This window comes from Pterocles gutturalis, unplaced genomic scaffold (genome assembly GCF_000699245.1).
Source record: "Pterocles gutturalis isolate BGI_N339 unplaced genomic scaffold, ASM69924v1 scaffold16545, whole genome shotgun sequence".
NCBI lineage: Eukaryota > Metazoa > Chordata > Aves > Pterocliformes > Pteroclidae > Pterocles > Pterocles gutturalis.
The window spans coordinates 3,714-19,167 of NW_010141104.1; the positions used below are offsets into that span (position 1 = coordinate 3,714).

Consider the following 15,454-nt stretch of genomic DNA (forward strand, 5'->3'; position numbering starts at 1 on the left):
CATTTGCAGTGATAGTCTCAAATGAGTTGTTGCAGATTTGGCTGATTTACTTTAAACAAAAAGTTGATTATGCATTGGTAAATCAGTGGGAAAACTTGCACTGATTTAATGGATCAGATTTTTCAGCCTGTTGTTGAATGGACATTAGCAGGAAAGTCTGATAGCTTTTCAGTGTGTTTACTTATGTTCTTGTTAATTTCTAGTACAAACTACACTTAAAGGTGCTTATTTTCTTATTTTTTAGGACATACAGGGCATGCTGCTGATATGAATGTATTTTTAGATGATCCAGAATTTGCAGAAATTATTCTGAAAGCAGAGCAAGCGATAGAGTGTGGAGTTTTTCCAGAAAGAATCTCTCAAGGATCCAGTGGGAGTTACTTTGCCAAGGATCCAAAAGGGGTGAGCATGTTACTATAAAGTCAGAGACACCATCAGCAATGAGTTTAAAATGGAAATTTTATAATTCTATTTAAATTGAAGTTAATTTACATAAGTTGTTTAATAATTTACTGTATGCCAAAAATCTATGTTGGAAAAATCAATGCAAGTAATATTTAGTTTTCTATTTATTTCGTGCAGCGTAACCTAAGACAAACTAGCTATTATTTTTCTTTTGCAATTTTAAAATGTTTTGAATGAAACATACCAAAGAAATATGGAGAAAATAAAAGAGCCCCTTTAACATCTGGAAACAATTCAGGTATTCCTTGGTGCCGAAGCTAACATTTTGTTCCTTCTATGTTTTAATTGATTTTTGACGCAACTGAGCTTCTGTTTTGCATACTGCTTAGGTTTCTTTAGCCAAGCCTCCTATATTTTTATCTCTCTTCTTTTTAGATAGTCTTTTATTTAGGGCATAACTCCTTCCTCTTATATGATTGGTAGTTGAGCAAGAAGAGTTATATAAACAAATCCTGCCTTTTTACTTGTACTTGTCTGCTGAATCTTAACTTGAAAATTTGGTTTCATCTCCCTTAGTGGCAAATGGTACCTTGAAGAGTGATCATCAAATAGGTATCCTAGGGTTACTTTGAGACAGAGAAGTAATAGCTACCTGAATATCTTGCTTGAAAAATAATATTTAGTTAGCATTATTCTATAAGAGAAAATGATATTTCAGACATACTTTCATATAGTTTTCTTTAAATCAGACATACTTTGTCTTCTTACCAACCTGTTCCACAAAAGAAGACTCCCAACCCCCACACCTTTGTTGATTTGTCATATTTGATTTTATTTTAAGCTCAGTTGGCAGTCTTCTGGTCTTAGGTAGATGTAGGTGTTCATTAATCCTGAAGATCCCAGTCATGCTGGACATGGAAGTTGTAACACTTTAAGTGCGTAGGTTTTCAGAAGATATTCAAGATCGCTTTTCTTCCCTGCATCCATAAAACAGTAATATCCCATTTGTTTGGGAAGTTGGGGTTTTTTGTTTAGCTTTTATTCATCTTATTGGTCATTGCAGAATATATTCTTAGTTTGCCACTTCATTTTCAAAGATGTTTGGTTTGTTCTAATGCCACTTGTCTGAAGCCTCTCCAGACTGATTTTGCAGTTTTTTGGTGACTAACAAATGCCTGAGAGACTCACTGTGCCCTGGGGCTACTGAAAGAATACTTGCACATGGTTTTTGTAACCACAGTATTTTGTACAGAGTGCCTTATTTCCCTGTTTTCTGCATGGTAGTTTTGTTGTTGGTTTTACTTTTGTTTTGCAGTGAAGTGGTGTTTTCATTCTTAGTTAAGTTCCTAGTGGTCACTTGTCACTCCCCTTTGTGCAGGTCGTTGGTTTGAATGTAAGTATTTAGGAGAAATGAAGACTGAAAAAACCCACCTACATTTTTTTATGTGGGCCAGAAAAATTGCATTGCAAAACATGAAAGTATTTGCCAACATGAGACTGTGCGAATAATGATACCGAGTTCCTAGCTGACTTTCAATTTTGTTTATATTCTTTGCACTAAATTTAGAGCTTATCTGAATGTTATCCATATTAAAGGTTTGATAAAGCTTCATTTTGTCAATAGTGCAACTCCCATTTGTATAATGGATTTCATATCCTGCTTGACAGAGTATTGCATCATTCTATTTCAGACCAGTTTTGTGACTTGCTCTCTCCTATTCTTCTTGAGTAATCTCCTCTTCCTTATGCTGGGAAAGAGCTTATTAAAGACATGCTAAGCCTTCTTACTGGTCAGCTTCTGAAGTGTTTACCCACACTAATACCAAGTTACAGGTAAAATGACCTGTTTCCATTAGGTCATCTTATTCACTGATTTGGGTCTATCAGAAAGATAAAACTAAAATTGCATTATTAAAATGATTAACTTTTTGCATTTGCTGGCATAGTTGTGTACTGGTGCAGTTCAGTATTTAAACAGCACTGTTGCTGAAGTGTTGAATATTTCTGCATTTGTTGTTCATTTTGTAACAAAGTAAATGACATTGTATCTGTTACAAACTGTTGTGCAACATGTTTATGACAGTTTAGCTGTTACTAGTTGGTAATGCCGATAGAGTCAGTCTAGATATTAATTTTGACTTGCAAAATTAAGACTGGTTTTGATAGGTTGTCTACATATTGAGCTTTCTGGTTCTACTCTTGCAGTGGCTCTGCAAAATTTAGCAAGGTTCTAACTTAACTGAAACCCTGAAAACCATATCTAGATTTGATAGCATAGCACAGTACAGTCCAGGCAAGTAGTGGAATGAGCTAAGCTGCTTTCTAAAATGGGCAGTTTGTAGGCAGTATTTTCCAAAGAGTGATTCAGAAAAGAGATAATTAATGGCTTGACATAGATTACCAAATACATCACTTGCATTCTGGGAAATAAAAAGCTGCTAGCTTTGTTCTGAGCAATTAGATACTTGTGATTCAACAGGAAAAAAAAATAAATAACTTTTAAACAATTCTAAACCTAACATTAGAATTTTGCCTAAACTAGTATACCAAATAAATTCAGTTTCTGAAGTGCTGTGATTAAAAAAAAAAAAAGTGTTGGGAAAACATCTCTGCCTTTGCATAGAATATTTACTGTAAGTGTAACTTTTTGTGTAGGCCTATATTGAATTGTGTCTTTCTAATTGCATAGAACTTGCCCGTGATTTTGATAGTAACCTTAGAATCACAGATAATAGCATGCTGAAAACAAGATAATTTTTGTCAATTTGTTTCCTGCACCTGGGATAGGTGGAATGAATGCAAATAGTGATATTTTGGAATTTATTTCTCCTGGTAGTTGATGGGAATGAATCAAAATAGATGGACAAGACAGGTGATGTTACTAATGCCTGGTGTTTTGTGTAATCTATTTACAAACTGAATTAAGTACGTTCTCAGTAGTTCGTTTGTGTTGGACACAGCAAGATTGTCTTGGAAAATCTTTGACTAGTTAGATTGCCTTGGACAAAGCAGTTGAAAATTCTCTAGAAGCTAAAACTAGTCAGATCCTCTCCCTAATCTAGTTGAATCAGTAGTTACTGAAGCAGAATACTAGTTTCTGACTGCCAGCAAACTTGTGACTTAAGAGCATATATCAGCTATGAGTGTTGGTGCAACAACAAGCAGCTCATTGAGGTATTAACTTTTTTTGATAAGGGTTCAGGAAAGTACTGATATGTGAAAATGCTTCTTAAACAGTTGTTCTGAAATATTTATTAGATGAGAATTTGATTTATTTACCATGGTCCTGTGAGAATGAATGAAGATATAGCATTTCTCTTGAGCTATAGAAAAGTCATAACATGGTCTTTATGCACTAAGCTAAAGTTTATCACAGATAATTGGAAGGTTATAATTTTAGTGTGGTAATAATCTGTGGTTTGAGGTTGACAAATATAGAATCATGTGTAGGAGGCACTTTGAGAAATAATCTTTTTAATACCTCTGTTGTGGAGCAGGATGGTCTTTACGTGAATACTGACGAATGTCTTACTAACCTGGCAGTGTGTCCCAGTCTTTTGCTGCTCTTAAAGTTCAAAATCTGCTGGGATTTAAGTCTATAGTTTCTTGGCTCGTTAACAGTAAATGTCTTACTCCTTTTTTTCTCTATAGCAACCTATTACATAGTTGTAATTGTGCCCCATTTTCTCTTAGGCTAAACAATCCCTGTTCATACAGTCTTTTATTATTCACATTTTTTGTGCTTGTTCTTATGGTTTATTCAACTCTCTCCAGTTTGTTATCAGATTTCTTGAAGCATGGTGTCCAAAACTGGACACAGTACTCTGAGTAATTTTAGGTTTTACTATGTCTCTAATGTAAATGGCAGCTAATAGTGTGAACAATTGTCAGCTTTGAGTTGAGGAATCTACAGCAGTGGTACATTATTCCACTCTCTGGAAATGCAAAGTGCAGAACATCTTGATCCATTCTAACTTAAAGCAATGAATAAAATAGATATAAAAGAGAAAAGGTAACGTGATTATTAGCATTCTGGATGTTTCTTACTTTCCTGGAACCATTCTGTCTCTGCCTGGAATATCTTGTCAATGAGTTAATTAGTGCTCTGAAAATGATTTTTTAAAACTGCTTTTAAAACCTCCTTTTTAAAAAACTTAGAATATAAAAAAAAATTGTATTATAAAATCCAGTCCTCTTTAATTTTGAAAAATTGGTAGATGTTAGCTAGTTTTGATTTTTCTCTTATGAAGAGCTCATTTGGAATTGGTACTACTTCTAGACAAGTATTTGATGATAAATTTGTTTGGAATACCATTTTGTTATTTCATCATCTAAAAAGAGCAACTGTAAAATGCAATGTATAGTATCTAACCAGTACTTTCAAATAACTGGTGTGCAAAATAACTTTAATCTTTGCAACTCAAAGCAGTCATACTTTAATTTTATATTATTTATCCTAGAAAATTATTGGAGTGTTCAAACCAAAATCTGAAGAGCCTTATGGACATCTAAATCCAAAATGGACCAAATATTTTCACAAAGTTTGTTGTCCTTGCTGCTTTGGCAGAGGCTGCCTCGTTCCAAATCAGGGATACCTCTCTGAAGCTGGTGCCTATCTCGTGGATGACAAGCTGGGGCTAGGAGTTGTACCTAAAACTAAGGTAAAAGTTAAAATACATAAATTATTAATTGCAAAAAAAAAAAATAGTGACAGATTTGTCAATCTCTGAACTGTAGTTGTGGAGACATCCTTGTATATCATGCATTATCCCGTCATTTATAAAGTATTGCAAGTCCAAAGGCACAGTGGTGTGGTATAGGAATAGTGATTTTTTTTTTTTATTTTTATTTTTTAAAGGATAAGTTTGTGATCTTAATTGGGTCTCTTCTTTGGAATCACTTCAGTGTCTAGTGTTTTCTGACACTTTTGTTGCTTATGTTTTGGTGAGGTGCATGAGAACTGCAAAAAGCAACATAAAGATTCCCACTTATGTCTTTTACCGTATTTTTATTTGACATATGAAAAGGTGAATATTTGCTATTGTACATGTAAAAAATAGTCTGTTTGAACTGCTGATTCTTCCTTTTTTGCTTTTTTGACAAGTAAGCATAAAATTTACTGCAAATTTATAATTGAAGTAATAAGGAATTCTGAGCTGTGTTTTTAACTTTCATGTTTTAAGGTTGTCTGGCTTGTCAGTGAGACCTTTAATTACAGTGCAATAGATCGTGCAAAATCAAGAGGAAAAAAATATGCTTTAGAGAAAGTGCCAAAAGTTGCTAAAAAATTTAATCGAATTGGACTACCTCCTAAGGTAAGATAAAAAATAAGTAATTTGTGCATTTCCTCATTCTTACACAAAACTTTGAATAAAAAAAAATAGGTAGCTTCAACATTAGAAGAAAAACCTTGTTCCTTGCTGAAAACTATCTCTGGATGACTGAAGTTGGATAAATATGACTGTTTCCACACAAAATCTGTCCACTGTGTTACATCATTCCTTCATTTGAACTACTTTAATGATCTTTCCACTTTTTGTATCAGTTGGTAGTCTAGCTTTCCTCTGGTGAAGTAACATGTTAAAATGTGTATCTCACTGTTCTTTTTCTTGACTGTTTAGTACACTTTCCTTCAGTGGCATGTTTTTATATTGTCTAATTGTTTTTCCCCTGCAATTTATCTAATTCTTTCATTTTTCCTAAATCTTTTTTCCCCCCTTTTATTGTTTGTTTTATTCTTCTAGGTATCCTATTGTTTTCTTCATTGTACCTTCCTTTCATGTTGTGTGCAGTACTCTACTGACTAAACCCTCACGTCTTTCTTGCCTAATGAGCTTTATTGTATCCCCAAAATATCACCGCAGTGTTTTACTCCTAAAATTTTAAAACGGAGGTTAGGTATGGCTTGGGTAATCCACTTGTGTCCATTCCCAGCAATTTTGATCCATGTAACATATGTTGTGCAAGCTTGTATAAGCATGGTTTTTCCACATGCTGTGTGTTTATCCATATCTCTGCACGTGTGCATCTCTCTGCATTTTACTTCTTTAATATAAGTCCTCTTTTGAATTTTAATCTTGAGCACCTTTCCTGTTGTCCACTCATATGGAGCCTATGCCATCTGTAGTTTTCTTTATTGGACTCTTTTGGGAAATGTATTTCAGCCATTTTCATTCAAAAATTGTCTGTCTTGAAAAACTGGTTAATGCTGCTCTTTCTCATCAATGAAACATACAAGGTTTTCAGAGAGGAAGATTTTTCTCCTGTAATTTTTGGTGAGTTTCCTATGAACCATTGAACCAGGTGTTTCCAATGAAAACAAGAATAGATGTTATTTCATTATTTTTTTTCAAATATTGCTGGTAATACTGAGTGTTCATTTATGTTAAGCTGTCTGTCTACATTTTAGTCCTGGTAAACTCAGTGAGTGCTTAAATAATAAAAACAAACAAACAAAACAACAACAAAAAAACCCAGAAAAAATCCTCATGATTTGAGTCTTACTTTTTTAGGATTTAGGAATGAAAGATAAATCTTTTTTTTTTTTTTAATGTTATATTTCTTGTGTTCTGAACTTTGAAAATATGTAATCAGTTTTTCGGTTAATGTTAAGATTAGTTTTGTGACCTACCCAACTGCATTTTCCAAATGCAATTTCTTGATGTTTCAGGTTGGCTCCTTCCAGCTGTTTGTTGAAGGATATAAAGAAGCTGACTACTGGCTCAGGAAGTTTGAAACTGATCCCTTACCTGAGAACACAAGGAAAGAATTTCAGTCACAGTTTGAAAGATTGGTTATCTTGGATTATGTCATCAGAAATACAGGTATGTGTTAGTGTGTCTCGATACCTGTCTGTTTTTGTGAGGCAGAAATGGTGAGCAATGCTGGCTGAAAGCTGCTGCTGAAAGCTTTAAATGTGTTTTGGATGCTTTTCTCACATTTGAAGGCCAGAATGTTGCATTTTAAACATTAAAAAATTTACTTTGAATTCAAACATTAAATATTACAATATGACAAAATCCAAACAACCCTTCTTGGCTGTTGCTTAATATTTTTAAGCAATGTAAGAATTCAAGAACAAATACTTTCATTATGCTTTAATTTTGTCAGTAGGCTATCAACTCTCCTGTTTCCTCTGAGTAGGATAAGGAATGGTGGGGTTTCAGGAACCATAAGAAAAGCCCCGACTACCGTTTCTTTTATGCTAAGCTGGAGCTGATAACAGCATAGTTTCACATCAATGCAAAATAGTTCATGTTCATTGTGACTACGCACTGAAATACAACTGTGATGTGTATCTCTCAGTTCTCCTGCATTCTTGTTTCTTTCACACATAAACTGTGATTCTTCTGTTGTCTGTGTAGGTGGTTTTCTCAAGAATATAAAGCCAGTTTTATATTTAAAATACTTCCTTTGATGCTTTGTTAGAGGTGGGCATCTTTACTCTTATTCAGACATACCAGCTCTGGTTCATTTTTCTTTTATTAAATTTGCTTATTAGAAAGGAGTCCGGATGAAAATAAGTCACTCTGACCTCTCTGGCTTTTTTGAAGCAAACTAAACAGAAGAGAGTTTCGTAAGAATGTAGTACTTTGTAGCTACGGCTGTGGTTTGTGAGCTTTATAAAACAGATCTCAGCATTTACAAACAGTTACAGTGTCCTGTGACGTTTTTAAAATTTCAAGGAAAATACTCAAAATGCAAAACATCATCACATGGATGATTTTACCTTCATCTAATCATGATAAAACATGACAATCTTCTGATAGTTGTTTAACTAAACTTAAGGGAGCATTTTAAAATGACAGAAGGACCTAGAAACCCATGCAATCATCTTCTATCTGAAAGACCTTGTCAAAGCCTTCAATGTCTCAGTTTTGTCTGAATGGTGCAGACATTTCCAGCTTCTGAAAGGCTCTTCAGTTTTTCACCCCTCCAACATCAAACTCTATAATTTTGGTGGGCCTCTCCCTTTTCCCATGAGCATTAAAAACAGCTTAAATATCAAGTAATTGTAGCTGCTGCTGCTTGACAGTCTTTTCCCCAGGAAAAGTGCACACACAGCCAATCTTTCTGCATAAAATGGATGAAAATAGTTGCTTGTAGCTTTCTTGATATTTTGCTGTATGTTCAGCCAGTTGGGGAAAAAAGCAGTAGTAAGTACTTAAGAGCACTTGGTAAATTTTTGCTTTTTCCAGTGCATCAGTTGTCTCAAACGTTTCAGTAAAGCTAAAAGATGCATTGTAAAGGAAAAAACTTTCTGAACAGTTTTACCTGACTCCTTTCGTAAATTCTCGGTTTATAACATTAGTCATTGCATATCACTTTAGATGATGATTTTTTTAATAAATGATGTGTTGTGACATGCATTTTCTTGTTCAAAGACAGAGGTAACGATAACTGGTTAGTCAGATATGAAAAACAAGATGATGGACTTGATCTGTCAGATAAGGTAAGAAAATTGTAGTCTGAAACTTATATTCTTTATATTGTTTAGTTTCATAACTTGGTCTTGCAGGGGATTAAGTGCATGGCTTTAGTCCTGCTGCATGGTCTCAAGAAATATGATAGGTGAAATGAATGGAGAAGCTATTTGAATTAGATTAGTCTGGATAGACCAATGACAGAAGTTATTTTTATTGTTCTGTATTTTTTCTTTACTAGCTCAGGCTCTAATAATAATAAAACTGCCCACTGTTGCTCAAGCATACTTCTTCAGATATTTATCTATGCTGCTTAACTTGTATTTGGGGCAAGGGCTCCTTTTTAGTGGTGGTAGAGTATGAATTGTGTGTGCTGGAGTTTACTTGGATGCTCCTTTATATTTTTCAAATTGACTTTAAGCAGTGAGTCTAAAAAAGTATATTATTTAGTGTTTTTTATGTATTTCACTATTTTTGTAAGCACATAAGTATCCCTTATTTTTATATTCCTTCCGTAGGATAGCCAATGGACTATAACTAAAGAATCTACTATTAAGATTGCTGCAATTGACAATGGTTTAGCATTTCCTTTTAAGCATCCTGATGAGTGGAGGGCATGTAAGTATTGCATTATTCAATCCTCTTCCTTTTTGGAGAGTAACTTCTAAATATTTTTTATTTGGGTTGTTGTAGTAAGAAACTAAGAAGTCATCACTGTAGTTATAACTGAATTTTAAAATAACATACTTTTCTTCAGAAAGTTAGCAACAAATGCCATTTTTGCAGCAGCATATGTGATTTAATTCTTGTTCACATTTTCTTACCCACATACCTTTAAACAGCATTAGTGCATGCATATTCATAAATATACTACTGTATGTAAACTGACTGATGGTGGAATTGGAAAAATATAGCAATGCGTTTCTCGTGTTTTTTTCTTTAAAACCATGGTGGAAAGTTCCTTGTGTGACAGGATATGCAAGTTGTCTCTCCAGTGGCCAGATTGCTATTTCAAAACCAAGGGTACTGTTGTAGACAAGTTACATGTTATTTTTACTTGTCCTCAGCTTTAGCTTACTTTGTAGAAGTCAATCCTTAGTATTTTCAAGCAGACTGCCAATTGATATTACTGTTAAAGCTAATTGCTTCTTACCACATCTCAGAGTACTTATAGTTTAAGCCCTGTTGGGCACTTCCCTCTACAGTTATTTCTGTGGACTGTAACCAATCAGGTAATTATGGCAGATAAGTGTGGGCTAGTTTTGCTGTCAGAAGGCTAATTACCCCACCCAGGGCTCTGTATAGGCCCAGATGTCTTGATACTCAGTAGTTACTGTCCTACTTATCTCTTGGCTACGGTCACTTCTGCAGCTGTTCTAGAGGCAGGGCAATTATTGCTTATTTTATACCATCTTTTATTTCAGCATCAAAAGTAATAAACTCGTATGATCCTTTAGAATTCTTTTGCAGTTGGACAAGTGTGTGACAGTTCTGTAAAGGTAAACTTGTAGCATAATGTTGTTTAAAATTGCAGGCTCTTGAGGGGTAGTGCATGTTTTCATGATGACTAAAGCTGCTTGATTGTCAAGGATAACCTCAAAGCCAGAGAACAGCCTATTGAAAAGGCAGGAAGTTGGTCCAGCATGGATGAGCAAGGATCTCCTGACTGAACTGGGACACAAAAATTAAGTACATTAAAAAAAAAAAAAAAAAATGTGGAGACTCAGCTGGAAAGATAGAGGCTTTGTCCAAAAATGTAAGAATGAAGTCTGGAAAGTCAAATTTCTGCTGAAATAAAGCTAGCAGAGGACATGAAGGGCAACAAGAAAGGCTTAAATAAGCTAGAAGTGGGAGTGAACAAAAGTGCAGCAAAGACCTAAAGGCAAATGGCGTAAGAAAGAACAAGTTATTCATTGTGGAGACTCAGCTGGAAAGATAGAGGCTTTGTCCAAAAATGTAAGAATGAAGTCTGGAAAGTCAAATTTCTGCTGAAATAAAGCTAGCAGAGGACATGAAGGGCAACAAGAAAGGCTTAAATAAGCTAGAAGTGGGAGTGAACAAAAGTGCAGCAAAGACCTAAAGGCAAATGGCGTAAGAAAGAACAAGTTATTCATTGCTGACTTTGCCTCAGTTTTCACTTGTAAGATTCGCTCCCAGGCTCTTAGGTCACTGAGCTCATAAGCAGAAGCCTCTGGGAATGAATCATTACCCAAAGCAGAAGAAAGGGAGCACTTAAGCAAAATGGACACACAGAAGTTCATAGCAGTAGATGGGGCTGTGTTGGAAACATGGTGGGAGCTGGCTGATGTTCCTGTGAAGCTGTTTTCCTATTACTCTTGAAAGACTGTAATAATGCGGGAGGTTGCTGATGACTAGAAAGAAGTAAGTATCACATCCATCTTCAAGAAGGGCAAGATGCAGGGTATGAGGAATGACAGGGTAACCTGCCTAACCTTGGTCCCCGTGAAGATTGTGTAATGAATCCTCCTGGAAGCCACATTCAAGCATATGAAGAACAAGAACGTGATGGGGAAGCCAGCATGAATTTACCAAGGAGCAACTGCTTGACTGACTGGTTCAGTAGATGAGGGGAGGGCAGTGAATACTGGTTTTCTTGACTTTTGCGAGGCCTTCTGCCTGGTCTCTCGTTGTGTTCTTGTAGTCAAATGTGAGATGCAAACTGGACAGATAGACTGTGAGGTGGGTGGAGAACTGGCTGGGCCATCAGACTCAAAGGGCTGTGAGCAGTGTGAGAAAGTTCAGTGGGCAGCCTGCTACTAGTGACATTCCTCAGTTCCTGCAACTGGGGCTGCTTGGTGTCTTGTTTAACATCAGGTAATACTAATTACTCTTACAACATCTCTTGAAAAAGCTGTTTAAGAGCAATTATGTGAAAAGTTAAGAATGTTTTTCTCAGCATGCTTAGAAGAAGGCATTTTAATAAACCAAAATTTTTTATTAAAAAATGGTAGCTACTTTTTTTGTTAGTTCTTCAGTATGAGTCAAACATCTGAAAGATTACTGTTTGATTGCAGCCATTATTTTAATCCAAAGGAAACGGAATTACTAAACTAGGAGAATGTCTCCACTGTTGCTACAGTATTTAATTTATATACCTTTTTTTACTTATTATTTCAGCTAGATATTTTTTACTTAAAATATGTTTTCAGTGTTTGTAAAAAAGGCTAAGTAGCTGTAAAGCTGGTTTTCTAACTGTAGCCAAAAGAGGTGTATGGGGTAACTTGAAAAATGGTATGTTACTGAGAACTTCCAGTAGGCAGCAGAGTACTGCATCAGTGGTAAGAACTCGAGAATTTCATTTTTGCCCGTTGTTTATCAGTAAATGTACTGTTTTTCTGCATTAGATCCCTTTCACTGGGCTTGGCTGCCTCAAGCAAAAGTTCCTTTCTCTCAGGAGACCAGAGACTTGGTTCTTCCTCGCATTTCTGATATGAACTTCGTACAGGATCTTTGTGAAGATCTTTATGAACTATTTAAGGTGAATCGAGTGCTTTTTCTGAGTTGAGCATTACTGAAATAACTAATAGTGTAATGGAACAGGCGGTTTTTCTTTTTATGAGTGTAACTTCTCTATGTCACGATACTGTGCTATTTTAGCTTTAACATGGGCATGGTAGAAAAGTTTTATATAATTAAGAGGAAACTGTCACAGATTTGGCTAGTTGATATTAATCAGCTCATCTGAAATTATCTTTTCCATATTAGTTTCACAAAATCAATTAAAGCTAGCTAACTTTCATAGCATAAATCTGTATAAAAACTCAATTTAACATACCTGTGTAATGTATATACAGTTAAGAGAAACTGTAGCAAGCTGAGGAAATAATGTATAATATAACTTAAAGTACCTGCATACCTTTCATATACTTAATTTTACATATGAATATTGTGTGAAGTTGATGCTGAAATCTTGACCATGTTTAAAGTAAGTCGAACTTATTTTAAAGATACTGAACCTGTGCTACAGTCTTGACATGTGAAGGAGTGTCCTTCTCTGAAACATTCCATGAACAATTGTTTCAGATTTTCAAGTGAAACAATCCAAATGATCAGGATAGAAAGAAATGGAAATATTAAAATTTTAATGAGAATGCAGGTGTAACATCAAAACTACATCCTGAAACGCATTTGCAATATTTGCATCTGACTCAGTTGTATTCAAAGCAGCTCTGGGTTGTCTTTTAAACCCAGTGCAAGTTGAAGAATTGAATAAATTGGAAGGAGGAAGTATTCTCTTGCCAAAGTAAAGGTGAGAGACAGAGTGGTGTAACATTACCTGGTGGTATTAAGCCTACTTGTCAATCCCCTAAAGTGGTATCCTCTGATGCATTTTACTTTTATGATGTGGAACATCCTTCATTTTCACATACATAAACTTGGTGCAGTAAGTAGACCCTTTTGTGGATCATGCCATACCTATTTGAAGCTTCCAAAAACTATTATAATGTTGGTAAATGTGACTGTGTGTGTTACGGAATTGATGAATTTGCGTGCTAAATATATAGCCAAAAATGTGTCATTTCCTGTAATAACTGTTTGTTTTCTTTAATGAAGACTGATAAAGGATTTGACAAGGCTACTTTTGAAAACCAAATGTCTGTTATGAGGGGGCAGGTAAGACTGCTTTTTAACCTTTTTATTTATATATTTAATTTGTTACTGCTTCTCAGCTGCTTTTTAAGAGCTACAAAAACTGACATATTGAATTGAAAGACATTTGAAGGTATTTTCATCTGAGAAGACTAAATTTATTTCTAGAGCTTGTTCTTATTTGCATATAGCTGAGACAGCAGAAAGTGTATATTGATTTTTTACATTTTATGTTTATAGAAGAAGAATTTTCTTAAATAATCTAATGGGGTTTTACTGTTTTTGTGAGGGATAGGGGAGGACTTAATACGTACATATTTTCAGAAGGTATTTTAAAAATGAGACACTGGAGGAGAGTCATAAACTTGGATGGAGAATTTGGTAGGTAATTTTGTTATGCTATTAAAATAAAAGCAGCTTTATTTTGGTGTGTTAACTTGATTGAAATACCTCTCAAAAGAAAGCAATATTAGGTAGTAACATTTCTTCATCCTAGCAAATGTCATAACCATACCTGGAACCAATCCAGCCATTTTTAGAGTAGAAATTTGATTATAATTAAGTGTTAGGGCTTTTTTTAACACTGAAAGAAGAAAGGAGAAGGGCTTCTCCATTTTCTTGCTGTTTTAAAATGGTGTGATACACTGGAAAACAAGCTTTAGCTAAGAACTAATTTATTTTGTTGTAGGCATAAAACAGTTATTTGTGAAAATGTAAGGGAATTGGGCTAGATAAATTAATAGTCCCATGTGCCCTGAATTTATTCACACTGATTTCTGTGTTCATAAATTCGACATGGAGAGTTTAAAGCCAGACACTCACAATTCATTGAGTGTCTTAACCCAAACTTTCTCTGTAGAGTTTCCTATAACGAGAAGTACCTTGTGCAGGACTGCAGCTCTGCTTAGTCAAGCGTAATCCCAGTTAACGTTAGTTATGTGTGATGGCTAAAAGCCAGCAAACCTTACTTATTAAATTCAATTATAGGAGTTATTTCTGAAAGAACTTTTCTGAGAAGTTTGTGCAGTCACTGGAAGGTCACTTCTGAAGTATTTATCCATCTTAAGCTGTGTTAAGTAGCTTTTTTGTGATGAGACAGTTGGCTACAGGGAATCTGTTATTTAACAAAAAGCTTAAGGAAAAAGCCTGATCTGTATAATTGAGAAAGATCTAGCTAAGATTGTCTAAATTAATTTCCCTCCATAAAGGCTGCATCTGTACATTTTTTTCACACACTTTCCCCGAGGTGGATTTTAGCAGAGATTTTTTTTTTTTTTTAATCTCTCTAGCTATACAAAAATGCATTGCGCTGCAGATGTCAGGTTTTCAGGCATGGATTTAGGGAAGAAATGCAGATAATGAATTATTCTTGGATGTGATTGGAAATGTATCAGCAAATGATGCCTTTTAGCACTGATTTTAGACTTGCTTTTGGTGTAAAACCAAAGTATGTTACAAGGGCATTATAGAAGAGTCAGATAACTAGATCACATGGTAATGGATTTGTTCAGTTAAGATGAATTTGCAGGATAGCCAAAACATCTGTAAATACATCCTTAAAAATGAAAACTTTAAGCATTAGAAAATGAAGACTCTAGTTGACAAAGATAAGGAGGCTGAAGAGAAATGTATCTTCACATAAGGGGCAATCTAAATCTAAGGTACCAAACGTAGTTAGAAACATATTTTTGTGAAGTAGGGGGAAAAAAATTGGGAAGGGTTTCAAACCCAAGATAGACAGTTCTCTCAAAAATATAGAGACTAAGCAACCAGGTAACACAGATCTGCAAAGGATTGCCTTAGAACATTGTAAATGTCAGGTGGAGTTGCCAGAAGAGCCAAGCTGCAGTAAACCATGCAAAGGACTGTATCTGTCAGAGTTCTTCAGCCATGGAAGTGCAGAATGAGCAGGGAATCGGTAACTTGCAAAGGAAGAAAGGGGCATTGTGCAGGAGAAAAAAGGGCTTGATGATAATGCAAGTGTGTCACCAGAACTAAATTGAATTCTTGCCTCA

General features: G+C 35.0%; 1 protein-coding gene across 1 annotated transcript in view; it reads left to right on the forward strand.

Annotated features, from left to right (window-relative positions):
• Window positions 1-248: 248 nt before the first annotated feature.
• Window positions 249-15,454, forward strand: part of PI4K2B (phosphatidylinositol 4-kinase type 2 beta) — a 16,495-nt gene continuing 1,289 nt past the window's right edge. Inside the window, exons 1-8 of the mRNA XM_010083919.1 lie at window positions 249-402; window positions 4,866-5,066; window positions 5,589-5,720; window positions 7,076-7,229; window positions 8,790-8,857; window positions 9,347-9,446; window positions 12,194-12,327; window positions 13,404-13,463. Coding sequence (XP_010082221.1) covers window positions 268-402; window positions 4,866-5,066; window positions 5,589-5,720; window positions 7,076-7,229; window positions 8,790-8,857; window positions 9,347-9,446; window positions 12,194-12,327; window positions 13,404-13,463 — 984 coding nt within the window. The 5' untranslated portion in view covers window positions 249-267. The remainder of the gene's footprint in view (window positions 403-4,865; window positions 5,067-5,588; window positions 5,721-7,075; window positions 7,230-8,789; window positions 8,858-9,346; window positions 9,447-12,193; window positions 12,328-13,403; window positions 13,464-15,454) is intronic.